Source organism: Oncorhynchus gorbuscha, linkage group LG24 (assembly GCF_021184085.1).
Source record: "Oncorhynchus gorbuscha isolate QuinsamMale2020 ecotype Even-year linkage group LG24, OgorEven_v1.0, whole genome shotgun sequence".
Lineage (NCBI taxonomy): Eukaryota > Metazoa > Chordata > Actinopteri > Salmoniformes > Salmonidae > Oncorhynchus > Oncorhynchus gorbuscha.
This window is the reverse complement of record NC_060196.1, coordinates 67,960-89,427: the sequence shown is the minus strand read 5'-3', so window position 1 is coordinate 89,427 and position 21,468 is coordinate 67,960. Positions and strand designations below refer to the sequence as shown.

The following is a 21,468-nucleotide window of genomic DNA, read 5'->3' as shown; positions in this document are numbered from 1 at the left end:
GATACCTGGTGACTTCACATCTCTAGGGGGTGTAACTCATGATACCTGGTGACTTCATCTCTAGGGGGAATGTAACTCATGATACCTGGTGACTCACATCTCTAGGGGGAATGTAACTCATGATACCTGGTGACTTCATCTCTAGGGGAATGTAACTCATGATACCTGGTGACTTCATCTCTAGGGGGAATGTAACTCATGATACCTGGTGACTTCATCTCTAGGGGGAATGTAACTCATGATACCTGGTGACTTCATCTCTAGGGGGGGTATGTATCTCATGATACCTGGTGACTTCATCTCTAGGGGGAATGTAACTCATGATACCTGGTGACTTCATCTCTAGGGGGAATGTAACTCATGATACCTGGTGACTTCATCTCTAGGGGGAATGTAACTCATGATACCTGGTGACTTCATCTCTAGGGGGAATGTAACTCATGATACCTGGTGACTTCACATCTCTAGGGGGAATGTAACTCATGATACCTGGTGACTTCATCTCTAGGGGGAATGTAACTCATGATACCTGGTGACTTCACATCTCTAGGGGGGGGGTGGATAACTCATGATAACTGGAGACTTCACATCTCTAGGGGGAATGTAACTCATGATACCTGGTGACTTCATCTCATGTTACTCATGATACCTGGTGACTCCATCTCTAGGGGGAATGTAACTCATGATACCTGGTGACTTCATCTCTAGGGGGAATGTAACTCATGATACCTGGTGACTTCATCTCTAGGGGGAATGTAACTCATGATACCTGGTGACTTCATCTCTAGGGGGAATGTAACTCATGATACCTGGTGACTTCACATCTCTAGGGGGGAATGTAACTCATGATACCTGGTGACTTCATCTCTAGGGGGAATGTAACTCATGATACCTGGTGACTTCATCTCTAGGGGGAATGTAACTCATGATACCTGGTGACTTCATCTCTAGGGGGAATGTAACTCATGATACCTGGTGACTTCATCTCTAGGGGGAATGTAACTCATGATACCTGGTGACTTCATCTCTAGGGGGAATGTAACTCATGATACCTGGTGACTTCATCTCTAGGGGGAATGTAACTCATGATACCTGGTGACTTCATCTCTAGGGGGAATGTAACTCATGATACCTGGTGACTCATCTCTAGGGGGAATGTAACTCATGATACCTGGTGACTTCATCTCTAGGGGGAATGTAACTCATGATACCTGCTGACTTCATCTCTAGGGGGAATGTAACTCATGATACCTGGTGACTTCATCTCTAGGGGGATGTAACTCATTCATCTCTAGGGGGAATGTAACTCATGATACCTGGTGACTTCATCTCTAGGGGGAATGTAACTCATGATACCTGGGGGATGACTTCATCTCTAGGGGGAATGTAACTCATGATACCTGGTGACTTAACATCTCTAGGGGGAATGTAACTCATGATACCTGGTGACTTCATCTCTAGGGGGAATGTTAACTCATGATACCTGGTGACTCCACATCTCTAGGGGGAATGTAACTCATGATACCTGGTGACTTCACATCTCTAGGGGGAATGTAACTCATGATACCTGGACTTCATCTTTAGGGGGAATGTAACTCATGATACCTGGTGACTTCATCTCTAGGGGAATGTAACTCATGATACCTGGTGACTTCATCTCTAGGGGGAATGTAACTCATGATACCTGGTGACTTCACATCTCTAGGGGGAATGTAACTCATGATACCTGGTGACTTCATCTCTAGGGGGAATGTAACTCATGATACCTGGTGACTTCATCTCTAGGGGGAATGTAACTCATGATACCTGGTGACTTCATCTCTAGGGGGGAATGTAACTCATGATACCTGGTGACTTCACATCTCTAGGGGGAATGTAACTCATGATACCTGGTGACTTCATCTCTAGGGGGAATGTAACTCATGATACCTGGTGACTTCATCTCTAGGGGGAATGTAACTCATGATACCTGGTGACTTCATCTCTAGGGGGAATGTAACTCATGATACCTGGTGACTTCATCTCTAGGGGGAATGTAACTCATGATACCTGGTGACTTCATCTCTAGGGGGAATGTAACTCATGATACCTGGTGACTCATCTCTAGGGGGAATGTAACTCATGATACCTGGTGACTTCATCTCTAGGGGGAATGTAACTCATGATACCTGGTGACTTCACATCTCTAGGGGGAATGTAACTCATGATACCTGGTGACTTCATCTCTAGGGGGAATGTAACTCATGATACCTGGTGACTTCATCTCTAGGGGGAATGTAACTCATGATACCTGGTGACTTCATCTCTAGGGGGAATGTAACTCATGATACCTGGTGACTTCATCTCTAGGGGGAATGTAACTCATGATACCTGGTGACTTCACATCTCTAGGGGGGGGGTGGATGTAACTCATGATAACTGGAGACTTCACATCGCTAGGGGGAATGTAACTCATGATACCTGGTGACTTCATCTTTAGGGGGAATGTAACTCATGATACCTGGTGACTTCATCTCTAGGGGGAATGTAACTCATGATACCTGGTGACTTCATCTCTAGGGGGAATGTAACTCATGATACCTGGTAACCTTACATCTCTAGGGGGGAATGTAACTCATGATACCTGGTGACTTCACATCTCTAGGGGGAATGTAACTCATGATACCTGGTGACTTCATCTCTAGGGGGAATGTAACTCATGATACCTGGTGACTTCATCTCTAGGGGGAATGTAACTCATGATACCTGGTGACTTCATCTCTAGGGGGAATGTAACTCATGATACCTGGTAACTTACATCTCTAGGGGGAATGTAACTCATGATACCTGGTGACTTCACATCTCTAGGGGGAATGTAACTCATGATACCTGGTGACTTCATCTCTAGGGGGAATGTAACTCATGATACCTGGTGACCTCACATCTCTAGGGGGGGGATGTAACTCATGATACCTGGTGACTTCATCTCTAGGGGGATGTAACTCATGATACCTGGTGACTTCACATCTCTAGGGGGAATGTAACTCATGATAACTGGTGACTTCATCTCTAGGGGGAATGTAACTCATGATACCTGGTGACTTCATCTCTAGGGGGAATGTAACTCATGATACCTGGTGACTTCATCTCTAGGGGGAATGTAACTCATGATACCTGGTGACTTCATCTCTAGGGGGAATGTAACTCATGATACCTGGTGACTTCATCTCTAGGGGGAATGTAACTCATGATACCTGGTGACTTCATCTCTAGGGGGAATGTAACTCATGATACCTGGTGACTTCACATCTCTAGGGGGGTGTAACTCATGATACCTGGTGACTTCATCTCTAGGGGGGAATGTAACTCATGATACCTGGTGACTTCACATCTCTAGGGGGAATGTAACTCATGATACCTGGTGACTTCATCTCTAGGGGGAATGTAACTCATGATACCTGGTGACTTCATCTCTAGGGGGAATGTAACTCATGATACCTGGTGACGTCACATCTCTAGGGGGAATGTAACTCATGATACCTGGTGACTTCATCTCTAGGGGGGAATGTAACTCATGATACCTGGTGACTTCACATCTCTAGGGGAATGTAACTCATGATACCTGGTGACTTCACATCTCTAGGGGGAATGTAACTCATGATACCTGGTGACTTCATCTCTAGGGGGAATGTAACTCATGATACCTGGTGACATCTCTAGGGGGAATGTAACTCATGATACCTGGTGACTTCACATCTCTAGGGGGGGGTTTATGTAACTCATGATACCTGGTGACTTCATCTCTAGGGGGAATGTAACTCATGATACCTGGTGACTTCACATCTCTAGGGGGGAATGTAACTCATGATACCTGGTGACTTCACATCTCTAGGGGGGAATGTAACTCATGATACCTGATGACTTCATCTCCAGGGGGATATGTAACTCATGATACCTGGTGACTTCATCTCTAAGGGGGAATGTAACTCATGATACCTGGTGACTCACATCTCTAGGGGGAATGTAACTCATGATACCTGGTGACTTCATCTCTAAGGGGGAATGTAACTCATGATACCTGGTGACTTCATCTCTAGGGGGGAATGTAACTCATGATACCTGGTGACTTCATCTCTAGGGGGAATGTAACTCATGATACCTGGTGACTTCATCTCTAGGGGGAATGTAACTCATGATACCTGGTGACTTCATCTCTAGGGGGAATGTAACTCATGATACCTGGTGACTTCATCTCTAGGGGGAATGTAACTCATGATACCTGGTGACTTCATCTCTAGGGGGAATGTAACTCATGATACCTGGTGACTTCATCTCTAGGGGGAATGTAACTCATGATACCTGGTGACTTCATCTCTAGGGGGAGGGGTTTATGTAACTCATGATACCTGGAGACTTCATCTCTAGGGGGAATGTAACTCATGATACCTGGTGACTTCATCTCTAGGGGGAATGTAACTCATGATACCTGGTGACTTCACATCTCTAGGGGGAATGTAACTCATGATACCTGGTGATGTCACATGGGGGTAACTCATGATACCTGGTGACTTCACATCTCTAGGGGGAATGTAACTCATGATACCTGGTGACTTCATCTCTAGGGGGAATGTAACTCATGATACCTGGTGACTTCATCTCTAGGGGGAATGTAACTCATGATACCTGGTGACCTTCATCTCTAGGGGGAATGTAACTCATGATACCTGGACTGACTTCTCATGATACCTGGTGACTCTCTCTAGGGGGAATGTAACTCATGATACCTGGTGACGTCACATCTCTAGGGGGAATGTAACTCATGATACCTGGTGACGTCACATCTCTAGGGGGAATGTAACTCATGATACCTGGTGACTTCACATCTCTAGGGGGGAGGGGTTTATGTAACTCATGATAACTGGAGACTTCACATCGCTAGGGGGAATGTAACTCATGATACCTGCTGACTTCATCTTTAGGGGGAATGTAACTCATGATACCTGGTGACTTCATCTCTAGGGGGGAATGTAACTCATGATACCTGGTGACTTCATCTCTAGGGGGAATGTAACTCATGATACCTGGTGACTTCATCTCTAAGGGGGAATGTTACTCATGATACCTGGTGACTCCACATCTCTAGGGGAGGGGTTTATGTAACTCATGATAACTGGAGACTTCATCTTTAGGGGGAATGTAACTGATGATACCTGGTGACTTCATCTCTAGGGGGGAATGTAACTCATGACACCTGGTGACTTCACATATCTAGGGGGAATGTAACTCATGATACCTGGTGATGTCACATCTCTAGGGGGGAATGTAACTCATGATACCTGGTGACTTCATCTCTAGGGGGGAATGTAACTCATGATACCTGGTGACCTCACATCTCTAGGGGGGAATGTAACTCATGATACCTGGTGACTTCATCTCTAGGGGGGAATGTATCTCATGATACCTGGTGACTTCATCTCTAGGGGGGGTGTATGTAACTCATGATACCTGGTGATGTTACATCTCTAGGGGGGTATGTAACTCATGATACCTGGTGACTTCATCTCTAAGGGGGAATGTAACTCATGATACCTGGAGACTTCATCTCTAGGGGGAATGTAACTCATGATACCTGGTGACTTCATCTCTAAGGGGGAATGTAACTCATGATACCTGGTGATGTCACATCTCCAGGGGGGGAATGTAACTCATGATACCTGGTGACTTCATCTCTAAGGGGGAATGTAACTCATGATACCTGGAGACTTCATCTCTAGGGGGAATGTAACTCATGATACCTGGTGACTTCATCTCTAAGGGGGAATGTAACTCATGATACCTGGTGACTTCATCTCTAGGGGGAATGTAACTCATGATACCTGATGACTTCATCTCCAGGGGGGTATGTAACTCATGATACCTGGTGACTTCATCTCTAGGGGGGAATGTAACTCATGATACCTGGTGACTTCATCTCTAAGGGGGAATGTTACTCATGATACCTGGTGACTCCACATCTCTAGGGGGGAGGGGTTTATGTAACTCATGATAACTGGAGACTTCATCTTTAGGGGGAATGTAACTGATGATACCTGGTGACTTCATCTCTAGGGGGGAATGTAACTCATGACACCTGGTGACTTCACATATCTAGGGGGGGGAATGTAACTCATGATACCTGGTGATGTCACATCTCTAGGGGGGTATGTAAACTCATGATACCTGGTGACTTCACATCTCTAGGGGGGAATGTAACTCATGATACCTGGTGACTTCATCTCTAGGGGGGAATGTAACTCATGATACCTGGTGACTTCATCTCTAGGGGAGAATGTAACTCATGATACCTGGTGACCTCACATCTCTAGGGGGGAATGTAACTCATGATACCTGGTGACTTCATCTCCAGGGGGGTATGTAACTCATGATACCTGGTGACTTCATCTCTAGGGGGGAATGTAACTCATGATACCTGGTGACGTCACATCTCTAGGGGGAATGTAACTCATGATACCTGGTGACGTTACATCTCTAGGGGGGGAATGTAACTCATGACACCTGGTGACTTCACATATCTAGGGGGAATGTAACTCATGATACCTGGTGATGTCACATCTCTAGGGGGAATGTAACTCATGATACCTGGTGACTTCATCTCTAGGGGGAATGTAACTCATGATACCTGGTGACCTCACATCTCTAGGGGGGAATGTAACTCATGATACCTGGTGACTTCATCTCTAGGGGGGAATGTATCTCATGATACCTGGTGACTTCATCTCTAGGGGGGGTGTATGTAACTCATGATACCTGGTGATGTTACATCTCTAGGGGGAATGTAACTCATGATACCTGGTAACTTCATCTCTAAGGGGGTATGTAAGTCATGATACCTGGTGACTTCACATGTCTGGGGGGGGTTGTAACTCATGATACCTGGTGACTTCATCTCTAGGGGGGAATGTAACTCATGATACCTGGTGACTTCACATCACTAGGGGGAATGTAACTCATGATACCTGGTGACTTCACATCACTAAGGGCTATGCAATGTCACCTGTAATGTCACCATCAGTATTGACTTTATGGAAGTTGACACAGTGGGTTATGTCACATTTAGTCAATGCACCCTACATAGGGAGCTAGTCTGTCAACCTTTATACACCCTTTGTACTGCTTATGAAGACTGTATGTATGCTATATAAAGCCTTTGTAAGTTGTATTTAGTTTATTCACAGTCTATCCTTCTGCTTTACCAACACCAGAGACCATGGTGGAGAGATTTGTATCAAGCCTGGACCTGAGAAAACCAGAGACCATGGTGGAGAGAGTTGGATCAAGCCTGGACCTGAGGACACCAGAGCCCATGGTGGAGAGAGTTGTATCAAGCCTGGCCCTGAGGACACCAGAGACCATGGTGGAGAGATTTGTAGCAAACCTGGACCTGAGGACACCAGAGACCATGGTGGAGAGAGTTGTAGCAAACCTGGACCTGAGAACACCAGAGACCATGGTGGAGAGAGTTGGATCAAGCCTGGACCTGAGGACACCAGAGACCATGGTGGAGAGAGTTGGATCAAGCCTGGACCTGAGGACACCAGAGACCATGGTGGAGAGTGTTGGATCAAGTCTGGACCTGAGAACACCAGAGACCATGGTGGAGAGTGTTGGATCAAGCCTGGACCTGAGACATGTGAGTTAACTGATAATTGTTTTTCAAATCAAAATATGCTAAAAAACATTCATTATAGTTTAATCCCAGACAAGGAACACATTCATGATCTATTTGGTCAAAACAAACTTAAATAGCGATATGACGTAGATGCACAAAGTTAACAGCATAGTGGGTCAATTTCTACAACAACTAAGAATGTTTAAGAGCAAGACTAAACTTCTCTGGTGTTTTGGTCCCATGACTAACACTCTGAACGAGAGTGAAGAGAACCCTTGCACATGGGCAGATACTGTGTGTGACTGTGTGAGAGAGAAGTCGGGCATCTCGCTCATCACAATATCTGTTGTGCTGCTCGTATATCATAATTTATCTGACTCTACCTTTAAGCTCTCATCCTAGAATCTACCAGAAATCAGGCCCCCAACATCTACAAAACATGGACCAGAACGATGTTTCCTGCTTCTACAAACATTCATTAATATAACACTAATGTCAGATTATGGTCTGCTAATGAGTGTACATTCTGAGACTGTTGCTCACTTATATTCATTTTTATTACAATTCTATTTACATTTACATTACATTTAAGTCATTTAGCAGACGCTCTTATCCAGAGCGACTTACAAATTGGTGCATTCACCTTATGACATCCAGTGGAACAGTCACTTATTTAATAATTATTAATTCATTATTACATGAGATTGTCCATTTTAAATAACTACTTTTGACTTCAGGGATTCCTCAGAGCTGTAAGACTTGTGACCATGTTGAGGTAAGTCATTATGTCAATTCTTACTTTTGGTCAGTACACACCTGGCTTTGAGGCTGTGCCTGACTCCTGCAGGTATGAGTCAGGCACAGTCTCAAAGCCAGGTGTGTACTGACCAACCATTCATACTGGGATATAGACAGTCCTGTGTTCTGCTTTAGTAATATAAACACAGTCTCATAACCAGGTGTTCTGCTTGTAGGCATGCAGGACTTTAGCTGTTGTCATATTTTGTCTTTAGACAGTTTAATTGATAAATCACCAGCATTCCATGTAACATTGAATAAATATATTTGATGAGTTACTTTGGTAATGGTCCAGTTTCCCGGACACATATTAAGTCTAGTCCTGGACCTTAAAGAACTTTCTATTGAAACTTCCATTGAGCATGCTTTTTAGTCCAGCACTAGACTCAATCTGTGTCCAGGAAACAGGCCCCATATGTATTACTGACATGCTTGTCCTTGTTCAGGACTCCACACACTGGCTTCAGATTGAACCCTTGACTTCCACTGTCCAGGGAGTGACAATGTTCAGGTAAAATAACTACTTTTAACATTTCATTCCACTTGCTAGTGTATTTCCCCATTACCTTTGGGAATAGTCTTCTAATCCAACCTCTCTATTTGACCATTGACCTTCTCTACCATCTTGTTGTTGCCCTCAGACACAGGACACCCAAAGGGAGTTATGAGTGCACAGTGTCTGGGCTCCGCTGGCTGTGTGAGAGAGATGTCATTCTGAAGTATCACTTCAGGAACTGGGAACCCTACAGTCAACTTCTTAAAGACATGCAGTACACACAAGGTGGTCCATTGCTGGACATCACTATGGAGTTAGGTGAACTGGAGGAAGTTCATCTGCCACACTTTGTCTGTTTAGGTAAAACCATATAAAATAGTATTCAGAATGACATTTCCATGTAACTGAGTTTCACTTCCTGAGTTAATGAATAAACTATTCTGTGAGTTTGAGTTTACTGTGATCTGGTACCTCATATTCTTTGTGTTTTAGTTGGATGAGTAATTCAATATTTGTCGTTCTGTCTCCTTTGTATTGTGTGGTTCAGGGCCAACCCTTCCCTGAGGAATGAGATGAAGATTCTTCATGCAGAGGAACATGGAGTGTCTTTAGAGGAAGTGCATGAGGTCACCAGATTCCATGCTAAGATTCTTCATCCCAAGTTCTCACCTATCTCTGTTATATGGAAATCACTGTCTCGTAAGAAAGATGTCCACTGTGATGTGGTCCTCTACATGGCAGTAAAAAGGTCAACAGTCATTTCAAGGCTGTACCTGCTCCTCAGAAACTCCAGTCAGAAAGAGGTGAGCCACTATCACTGAAGTGACAACAGGATGTTGAAACCTACTGAAGGAAAGCTGATAGTTTGTTGAAAATCTCTAGATTACAAAGACAACATGCAGCTCTGTGAGAAATCTATTTCTGTCTCGTTCATTTGAAGAGCCAGTAGACGGCACTCTTCCCTCTGGTCGAAGGAGAACTCAAAGCCCGGGGTCGTGAAGGGGACATTGCCCTGAGTAGGGTGCTGTCTTTCAGATGGCATGTTAAACGGGTGGCCTCTCCATGGTCACTGAAGATCCCATGGAGAGTAGTGGTGTTAACCCCGGTGTCCTGGCTAAATTCCCAATCTGGCCCTCATACCATCATGGCTACCTAATCATCCCCAGCTTCCAATTGGCTCGTTTTCCCCCTCTCCTCTCCCCTGTAACTCTTCTCCAGGTCGTTGCTGTAAAAGACAATCTCTTCTCAGTCAACTTACCTGGTACACATTTAAAATAATATCCTGGTAAAATAGGGATCGTAAAACAAAAGCATACACATTTTTTGTTGTTGACAAAAATGGGTTGCTCAGTGAGCTGCATGGTGTGTGAATTACGAGACTACATTGTTCTGACTGACTACTACATTGCTCATTTTGTAGGCTGTTCAGGAACGGGAGAAAAACCAGGTGTCCAAAGGATTTTCAGAATTCGTCCTGTCAAGTCCAAACGGGTCCTTAAAGCTGAACAGTTGGTTTGCGTTCAAGAATCCTCGCTCCACTTCCATCAATCCAGAGGTGTAGTTTTATCAGGCTGAGGACATGAATCTGTCATGTTGTATATGAAGAACTGGAATATCATTCTATTTCTCTCTCTTTCTCTTTCTCTCTCTGTCTGTTGTCTCAATCGTTGCACCATATGGCCTCCCACAGAAGATTCAGCTGTTACCTGCAGACACCACACCAAGCTGTTGCCAGATGATAATGGGAAACACAGGGGTTGACATTGAGATGGAGTTAATCGGGGAGGATGAGAGGACAGTATGGAAATCAGTTTTATCAAAAGGTAAGAAATAGTATACATGAACAGTATGTCAATCATCAATGTCCTTTTCTAACAGATGCTATTAAAATGTTTTATGATATTTTCTATTGTTTGTTTTTCAGATGTGTACAGCAACGACTCTCATCCAACATGTAAGTTTGTTTTTGTGGATGAGTTTTATAAAATCGGTTATAGAGCTAACGTCTCTTCAAGTTGGGATGAAGGACACTGATGAAGGTCTTCATGAGTCGTGTTAAGTGGGGCGATGAAGGTCTTCATGAGTCATGTTCAGTGGGGCGATGGTCTTCATGAGTCATGTTCAGTGGGGTGATGAAGGTCTTCATGAGTCGTGTTAAGTGAGGTGATGAAGGTCGTCATGAGTCATGTTCAGTGGGGTGATGAAGGTCTTCATGAGTCATGTTCAGTGGGGTGATGAAGGTCATCATGAGTCATGTTCAGTGGGGTGATGAAGGTCTTCATGAGTCGTGTTAAGTGAGGTGATGAAGGTCGCCATGAGTCATGTTCAGTGGGGCGATGAAGGTCTTCATGAGTCATGTTCAGTGGGGTGATGAAGGTCTTCATGAGTCATGTTCAGTGAGGTGATGAAGGTCTTCATGAGTCATGTTCAGTGGGGTGATGAAGGTCGTCATGAGTCATGTTCAGTGAGGTGATCTATTGTTAAGTGACTGTCCCACTGGATGTCATAAGGTGAATGCACCAATTTGTAAGTCGCTCTGGATAAGAGCGTCTGCTAAATGACTTAAATGTAATGTTAAATGTGATGAAGGTCTTCATGAGTCGTGTTCAGTGGGGCGATGAAGGTGTAATGATATAAATACTTACAAAGGCACTGTATATGAGGCCTTGTCTTTGTAGAAAGTTGAATCTGTGCTTGAAATGCGATACTAGACTGAGGGACTTTCCAGATGTTGTATGTATGGGGGACAGGTCCAATTTGACATTACAGAGTATTTTCAGTCGACTGTTGACAAAACATTACAATTGAATCCATCTTAATCCCACCATGTAACACAATAGAGAAATCCAAGGGGTATGAACACTTTTGCAAGGCTCTGTATGTTATGTTGAATAGACAATCAGCCAGGGTAGGCGTCAATTCCAAATCAGTCAATTCAGGAAGTAAACTGAAATTCCAATTCATTAACTGGAAAAGGGCATCTACTTTTTACTCTCAGTGACTTCTCAATAACCCGAATAGGAATTTCATTTTTATTTTTTGACTGACTTCAATTGGAATTGCCTACAACCCTGGAGTCGGCTCTATTCAAGAAATGCCTATCAGAGGAATGGTAACTGGAGAGACTGCAAGATGTAGAAACAGCTGCTGTTAAACCTAAAACCATATTAATTTAATTGACCCCCCCTTCAGCATTAATACTCCTTGGGATTCCTGCTGAGGAGTTTCTGAAGAAACACAGGGCTGTACTCATTCAGGGAGTCAAAAACCCAATGCCAATAGCAGATAATCTGTTGTCAAAGAGCATGATTGGTGATGAAGAGTACTCCAGAATAAAAGCTGAAACAACTGAACAGGAGCGAATGAGAGAACTACTGAACGCAGTCCTCCCTAAAGGACCAGAAGTGATGGGAGCTTGTCTAAAAGCTCTCATTGAACATGAACACCATCTTGTTAAGTACTTGAGTGAATCTAGGTAAGACCGGTTTCTTTTCTCCCTCCCTTGAATAAGTGGAATGATTAAATATAGGTCAAATAAAAACATAGCTACCAGGATCAGAGAGTCTTTTTCAGAATGGAACCATGTTTTTGTGTTGCTGCCTGTAATAAATTACTCTTATCATAGGACCATCATCACATCATTATCTCAGGTGTATCTTAGGACCATCATCACATCATTATCTCAGGTGTATCATAGGACCATCATCACATCATTACCTCAGGTGTATCATAGGACCATCATCACATCATTATCTCAGGTGTATCATAGGACCATCATCACATCATTATCTCAGGTGTATCCCATTATCACATCATTATCTCAGGTGTATCATAGGGCCATCATCATCACATTACCTCAGGTGTATCATAGGACCATCATCACATCATTATCTCAGGTGTATCATAGGACCATCATCACATCATTATCTCAGGTGTATCTCACTCCTCCTTCTTCTCCATACTTTCTGATCTCTCTCTTCCCTTCTCCTCCATCCTCTGTCTTGTAGCACCTAATCTGAAGATGCTGAGGCCTGTCTCCCGCCCCCCCTGAAAAGGACAAAAATGAATGGAAACATATTGGCACTGTACGAAACATATGGACGGTGTCCAATACCACTCAAATATCGGCCATTTCATTCAAAGCTTATGGCAAATGTCATAGGTCAAATGTCAAGTGTCATAACAGCAAAATCCAAAAGATGGCGAGCGCGCTCCACCGTAGATTTTCATATGGCAAATGCACATCAAGTCAAGACCCAAGAGTCAAATGTTGATGTACCACCCCCCTAAAAAAGAGCTTTATGGACCGTTTTGTCAATTATACATGTATAAGAACTGTATGAACATACTTTTGTCATATTTTATTGTCATAAAAAAATGTTTTACTTGTCCATAAGGCATATGTTTTGTCCATTTGCAATATGATTTCATAGGAAGTCAAAAGTCGAAGTCAAAAGTCAGTGAACCATTGCCAAATGTCATAAGAAATGTCCAAATGCAATATGAAATCATTGAAACTGCCAAATCAGGATGTTATGTCCATTTGCCATGTACGATCATAAGAAGTCTGTTTCCAAATGCAAAAGTCAGTGAATCATGTCCAAATGGCATTTATACTGCCCAAACGATATATAGCACTATGTTAAGCCATGAATCAACCTAGATGGTCTATTTGTCATGTATGATGAGGGAGAAGTGGGACTCGGTTGTTTTTTAACAATAAAAAAAAAACGTCCAACATGACCAGGGGCACCCCCTATTGGATGGTCACGGGTGGGGGGTGCTCCCTACCCTACTATAGACTCCTTACTCCCCCCCTAAAGGGTTCCATACACCAGGTGCATGCCTGTCCATATGCAATATGTTTCAATGGGCGTATACCATCACGAATTTGACATGCTTAAAACTCCTGCAGAAATGCAAAATTGACTGGCCAGATGAACTCTGGATGGCCGGGTGATAGAGGAAATTATGGTTGAAATGACTAATTATGTATACATTCCAATCAGAACTGACTAGTCCAAATGCTATAATGTACTGTCCATGTGAATTTTCTCTCTTGTTCCCTTTCCCAATTGTATATAATGTAGTCAGGAGTTTAGTAACAATGAAGGTCTGTTCCTTAGTTCATTCAGTTGTACAAATCTCCAGGTGGTGGGAACGGGCCATCTCCAGATTGTCGAGAATGTTGATTTATGCTGACTGGCCTTGACTTCGTGCTGATAACGCGAGGGCCCTCTGCTTGTGAAATGGAACGTTTGGAAAATGCTGACGTCATTTTCAGTTTATAACCTGTGGAAATGTGTGTAAGCATGGAGTACTCTCTGGAATTAAACGCTCTTACCTGACTTTTAAAATGTAATGTTCTTTGTATTTTGGGTCAGTACTCTCTGGAATTAAATGCTCTTACCTGGCTTTTAAGACTGGTCTCGATCTACTTCATGCATAATTAATGAACTTACACATCATTAATGAATTAGAAACGAGTGTGAAATTGGTTTTGGCAATTAAAACATAAAGGAATTTAGAATTCCTCTATCAATTTGCTCCTTCGAGGTGCCGGATCTAAATATCTACCTGTTATCTGAAGGTAATACGCTGAAAATCGTGCACGGACGAGTTTTTGACTCGTTTACTAAAGACCTGACCTCTGAATTGAGGTTAAAATTGAAACAGGCCTGCGTATTATCACAGAGGACAGAGAGGGTGACTAGATTCAAACGAACAATGCTTATCCCAGTCGGCAGCAGTTAGAGTAGCTTTTAATCTCGAATTTGGGAGGGATTATTTAGGATATTTATTGATTAAAATGTTATGAAGGAGTTGAATTTTATCAATAATAGGTGCTTGAATATTCTGAACAAATAAAATGGGTTTCTACCGGGGGTATTAACCAGGATATCGATAAAAAGGAAGCAGGTCCGAAATTGACCTGAGGTAAGGTGCGCTACCATCAAATAAACTAGAGCTTAATAAAGCCTGGTCTTGCAAGCCAGAAGGATTATTAAGGAGTGATATAGTACGCATTGGAGAATTAGGACGATTGTTCCGTACAAATAGGATGGCCAATAATTCAATAAACATACCTAAATAAAGTTTTTACCTAATAGTCTATCTGTATATGGGAAGCTGACTGTGGAAAGTAGCAGATAGATATGTTAAAACAGGTGAGGATAAATTAGGCTTGGTGAGAAGGCAGGGTAATTCTAGGCAAACAGAATAAATGAACCTGTACAATGCTGAAATAAATTAATATCAAATGATAAGTGATTAGTCTAGAGTAGTGAGATTCGAGACATTAACGATTGAAAGTCCCAAAAGGAATATCCTATGGGTGAAATGTGATGTCCGATCAAAAGTCTTCTATGGACGCGGTTCACAGGATGGAAAATACATACTGATTATTTTTAAAGGAACACACACATAGGCAGACAGAATAGTAACTAGAAGTAACTAAGTCACGGTAAATTACAAATTTATAGAACTGCACGCACATAGAATTTAAAATTATATAGAAAGGCATAGATAAGTGTTTAAAGACATTGCTACTAGTAACGGTAAGGATTAAGAATGGGGAGAAATGCCTCGAAAGAAGCCCCAGAACTAACGGGAGATGAGCGTTACATGGCACAGAAAGACAAGAGAAACATCGATTTCTGTCTAAGATGGAGAAAAAAATATTATTTTGATGGCCGTCTAAATGTAGAAAAGCTAGAATCCCTTATAAAACAGATACATAAGGAATGTGGTAATAATGTGAAAAAGCAGAATAAACAGGGGTTATACACAGCCGGAGTTTGGCTTTTGGAAGCAAAAAAGAGAAAGAGACGCGCAGAAAACGAGAATTCTAACTGAGGGAAAACTTTGGGAGTTAAATTGGGGCTATTTTCTGTTGTCTAGATGTATGAGTAACAAATACAGATAACTGTAAAAATTGGTATATTTGTGGAGAGTCTCGGTCAAATTCATAGCGCTGGTAGTATAGTGGCGAGCGCAACAGTCTCACCAACGGTAATCCACGGTTCGGTTCCCGCCCGAGGCGTTTTAACTAAAATTGATTTTTAGATCGTAATTGACCTATTCATTTGAAGTAGCTACGAATTGGCAGGTTGAGCGCTTGATGATGACGTCACTAGCGAGGCACATTTGTCACTGGGGATAACGGAGCAAATCGTATGGCTGTTAGTGTGTGGATCGAGGTTTCGAGTAACTTTTCAGAAGTTGATATAAAAGTGTTTTGTTAATTTGTTTACTGGTTATGGTCAATTTTAGGGGTTGATTTAACTTAGTTGAACAGTGTGTTCTGGCGGGTTTAGGTAGAACTCTTTGTTCCGGGACGGATGGGAGTTACCCAAAAGTAAGTAAATTGAAGGAGCCATGAGGGAATGCGAATGCATATTTATTAAATATTGGGGATTAAATTACAGATTCCTTACACTGTGAAATGTACGACATTTGCGGCAGAGAGAAAAAGTAATGCATTGAATAATAATGTTATCGGGTTAATTGTATCTAAAGGTAGTATGGTAATTTAAGTAAACATATCCGTAGACGATGTTTAAAACTTATGATTAATGATTTGAGTCAAAGGGGAATTATCATTAGGTTTTAGTTATAGTTCACTTATTGAGTTTCTGATTCGAGGTAGCATTAGTGAATGATAGTTAGGGGTGTGGGGTCTCACTTTTAGAGGCCTCCTGGGATTATAATTTTGGGGAGAGTGGGGGAGAGAGCATCCATAAACGTGTATATATAAAACAACTGTTAGAACGATTTGTTTTAGTGCAAGGGTATTTTAAAGAGGCACGCTCACATATGGAACCTTATGAGATGTTTTTTATGGGTTTGAATTATACAGGTGACTATTTCTATTGTGAAGATAATGTAACGACGTTCGTCTGTTGTAAGAAGAGAGTCGGACCGAAATGCAGCGTGTAGGTTACTCATGACTTTAATGAATGAAAACGGTACATGAAATAACTGAAATACGAAAACAACAAACGAAACGTGAAACTAATTACAGCCTATCTGGTGAAATACTACACAGAGACAGGAACAAACACACACAAAATACACAGCGAAAGTCAGGCTGTCTAAATACGGTTCTCAATCAGAGACAACGACAAGCACCTGACTCTGATTGAGAATCGCCTCAGGCAGCCAAGCCTAACTAGACACACCCCTAATCAGCCGCAATCCCAAATAATACAAACCCCAATACGAATACAACATATAAACCCATGTCACACCCTGGCCTACCCAAACATATAACAAAAACACAAAATACAATGACCAAGGCGTGACAGATAAAGGGATCTTTATGTCTAATATGGTATGGCCTTTTGACCTTATCATGACTGGCTTCTGAGGTCTGATCAGCCTCAGGGGAGAGTCATTTGTATAATGAATGGGGTCATATTGAGTTACTAGTTTTAAGGTAAATTCATTAGAAATGAAGCAGTTTTGGTTGAGGGCTTAGAATTACGGTTTGAACCGCAAATGAGAAAGTGGTTCAGGATTCTGTCTTATAACATTAGCTGTGAAGTTTTTTGAATGGGCTATTAGTGATTTGGTATTGTAACAGAGAGAAAGTCATATTTATCATTGAGAATAAATAGGGGAAGATTACATGATAACCAACTTGGGACAGTTCTGGGATTGGAGAAGAGGATATCCTTATGGCATAGGGGATTCCACAAAGGTGGATAGGTTTTCCATGATATGGGGGAAACCTAGGAGCACTGTTGAACTTTGTAAAGGTGATGAAATCCTACTAACCATCAAAACTATTAAGCTCTCTGATGCAGGCACTTACACCCCCGGACTACAAAGGACCGGGACAGACATGATGGGTGTGTTTTCTATTAAGGTACTGCCAAAACCAGAGGTCCCAGACGAACCAGGGCCAGACACACTCCTCTACCACCCCTGGACCAAACCTGCCACCACTGTGTTAAAAATCCCATTCGGGTAATTAATGTTAGACTATTCAGCTATTGATCAATTAGGCATGGAGACTGGTTTTGATGGTAGGGACAATTTGTGGCTGTATTATACAGAATAGACTTGCTTGGGATATGCTTCTTGCTAGTCAGGGGGGTGTCTGCAAGATGTTCGGTGAACAATGTTGTACGTATATCCCTAATAACACCAGTCCAGATGGTAGTATATATAAGGGCCTTAATGGGCTTGATGCACTATCTGCTGGGGTGGAGGAGTCTGACTGTCCTCTTGGTTGTGAGCCTGGTTTGGTAAGTATACTGGTATGGTGGTTACTGGATTTCTGACCCTAATTCTTGTATTATTTGTTATTGATGTGTTGTGCTGCTTGCATCATACCGTGTTTTAAGAAGACTGTTACAGATGTGGTGAAGGCTTCAGGCATGATGCCTTTGCTTGATGCTCCAGTTGGAGATGCTGAGGTGAAGCATGCTTTCAGGGGAGGATGAGACTGACTGAGGATGACCCATGTATGTTTGTTCTCCCTGTTGTGAGGTGTGGCATGGTGCCCACCTGGTGCAGGATAGGAGTAGCTGAGAGGACCAGATGGGTGATAAGAATGCTTTGTTCTGCTTTACTCTGTTTTCCATGACCAAAGTTTTATTCCACACTTTGCAACACATATTAAATCCATGTTATTGTCAGATAGAATACTGAGGGTCCCCAAGGAGAGGGCTTGTTAGTGTAGGAAGGATTTTTAATATGGTTAGCATTTATTAGATTATAAGTTTTTAAATAGTATTATATTTAACAGGAAAATAGGACATCTATGATGATTTAGGATTATTGAAAATCCATGAGTTTAGAAAGCCAAACAGTGAAGCATGTAGTTCAAATTTGGGAATGTGAAAAACAGCCACAGACAGGCAGAAGAGCCCTCCCCCCGCACTGCAGAGACCTTGAAGGTTGGAGAGCAGAGAAGTTTTAGAAGGGGAGCCAGGACGAGCAAAGATAACATAGTGTGTAGATAAACAGTTACTGAGTGGAGACAAAAGTGAGAATTGGACATGTGGAAAATGAAAGGGACACTCCTAAATGAAAATGTCAGACATAAGGATAATTCACTAAAATCTTACCTAAGTCATTGTGTAAGAATAAGGCAAGGTTGTTACCTGGGCAGAGCCAGGTAACAAAAGGGGGATGGGTAAATAGTGTTTTAGAATAGGATGTGACCTACGGGATAATTAACTAATATTTTTTTTTAGCTAATTGGTTTGACGAATAAGAAACTGTTTTATTAACCAAACCTGTATGTCCAAGAGTTTATGCACTACAGGTGAACTACAGGTGAAGACACTCAATCCAGTCCTGTGGGTCACCCGGATTCATATCGCACTGCGGGAGGGTAAGATACAATTTTCACTGTCAGAACAATAACAGTGTTTGAGAGGAGAACTGGAATTAATAGAATTCCGGGGGCCATCTCTCGAATGAAGTAACCCTCCCTGTCCTGTCACCCCTATTTTTGTTCATAGAAGTGAAGATGTGTCTGGCTCTTGCTAAGTGATGTGTTCTAGGGGAGAGGGTGGGGCTTCAAATGGAAGCTGTTCGTCTGAGCTGCCTTATCGTGGGTGACATATTCCTGATACAGCACGTCCTACTAGATATGCGGAGAGTGGTAATTTGACCCATGGTTTAGACGATGAGGATTTTGTTCCAGAATAAGCATAAGAGATCCCTAGATTTGGGTAGACAGGAAGTTAAAGTAGAGGTTGGGAAGGATCTCCCAATGGAGTTTTATGTAGACCAAAATGGAGTCTCTAACCACAGTATGGAAGAAGGTAGAGTAGAGTGAAGATGAGAGTTTTTGATTGCATAAAGATACGCTTAACTCTTTAAATAAGAAATTAAAAGGATCAAGGGTTGTGATGACCAGGTCTTGGTCGACACCCTAGTACGGTTCTGGGTAGAGGAGTGTGGGTCGGTATGGTAAAGCTGTTCATGAAAGCAGGAATGCCAGATAATGACAGTTGTATTGATTTGCACTATTTATATCCCCAGGTTCCCCTTAAATCAAGACTTCCTCCCTTTACCGTGACGAGAGGTGAATATTACTGTTTGGCCAGATACAGTACACATGGGAAATACGTGGGGGAAGTTAGTACTCGCAATAGGACAGAGAATATTACCACTGACGAGACTATGTCTGATTTGACAGGCTGGTTGAACTCTGGGGATTTCAATATGTTGAAGTGGGCCAGGGCGACATCTGGTGGTTGTGCGGGGGAATGAGTTTGTGGCCAGTATTGCCGACTGATTGGACTGGTTAGGAATTCCTTTTACACTCATACAACACCAAGACATGAAGTTAGACAAACGAGAGAGAAGAGAAGCTCCATCTGGGTCTTTTGACGGCAGAGTATATATTGATAACATTGGGGTTCCACGAGGAGTGCCGGATGAGTTCAAGGCAAGAAATCAGATATTAGCAGGATTGGAGTCAAGCATTTTCTGGTGGTCTACTCTCAAATAAGAATGTAGACTGGATTAATTATAGTTACCAGAAGTGTTATTAAAGGTTTTGTAGAACAGACTGAAGCAACCAGCTGGAAGACCTGACAGAATAGAATTGCATTAGATAAAAGGGGGAAGTGGGCGTGGTAATCAGGACCAAGTCTTACATCCCGGGTAGCACAGCTCCGGACGAATCAGTGCCCGAAGCCTCAGCTGGTTTGACCACCCTGGCTCACGGGTTGGCAGAAAACTCTGGGGTGAATACTTCCCTGACTAATTGGTTTGATAGTACGTTTGGAAAATGGAAAAATGTTATAATCACTGTGTTATGGGCGGCATCCACCATGCATGACTGTTTTAAATTTATGCGGCTGTTGTCTAATTCCCTGTGTGCGAGGCCTTGTTTCCAGGACTCTGGAGAGATCAATGACACTACAGATGGTGCGTTATGGGCCGATTCCAGGTTCTGACCTGTGGAGGACTGAAGGCATGTCTACAGAGGAAGTGGACGAATCCGGATCTGTCATTTGTGGGGAATTTATGTTTGATGAGGCTAGTGTTGAGATGAAGGGAATTAGATTGTAATTTGTTTCCATGATTAAACTGTTATTTTAATGAAGGTCGTGGCGAAAATCCAGAAGGAAGAGTTATGATTCTGATGTAGGTTTAAAAACAGTTGGAGTTAAGGTTAGATTTGATTAATGATATGTGGAGAGTTGGATAAACATTTATAATAATGTTAATTTGTTGATTATGTGTGTGTCTACTCATATGATAATCTGATAAACCTCTATAAAAAGGTTAGTTAAGTTTGTTTATACTTAGATTTTTTATGATTAAATAAAACTAGATGTAGAGGATTGTTAGAGGAAATTATAGTTGAAATGATTAATTATGTATACATTATTGATTAGAACCATTTATTCTAATACTATTATGTTATGATATGAAAAGTATGAGTTTTTGGTTAAGCTGTTACTGAAAATGTAAGCAGAACGAATTAATTGTCTGTGCCTCTTGGAAAGTTTAAGGGGTAGGGATGAGATAGCTTTTCATACAGATAAGAATGTTT

At 42.2% G+C, this 21,468-nt stretch overlaps 1 protein-coding gene across 1 annotated transcript in view; it reads left to right on the top strand.

Moving 5' to 3' along the window:
• Nucleotides 1-13,916, top strand: part of LOC124012706 (NACHT, LRR and PYD domains-containing protein 3-like) — a 51,014-nt gene extending 37,098 nt beyond the window's left edge. The window contains 10 exon segments of the mRNA XM_046326598.1: nt 7,242-7,669; nt 8,386-8,423; nt 8,893-8,957; nt 9,088-9,302; nt 9,490-9,745; nt 10,363-10,497; nt 10,633-10,765; nt 10,867-10,896; nt 12,135-12,417; nt 12,950-13,916. Of these exon segments, the coding sequence (XP_046182554.1) occupies nt 7,242-7,669; nt 8,386-8,423; nt 8,893-8,957; nt 9,088-9,302; nt 9,490-9,506 (763 nt within the window). The 3' untranslated portion in view covers nt 9,507-9,745; nt 10,363-10,497; nt 10,633-10,765; ... (1 more) ...; nt 12,135-12,417; nt 12,950-13,916.
• The last annotated feature ends 7,552 nt before the right edge of the window (nt 13,917-21,468 follow it).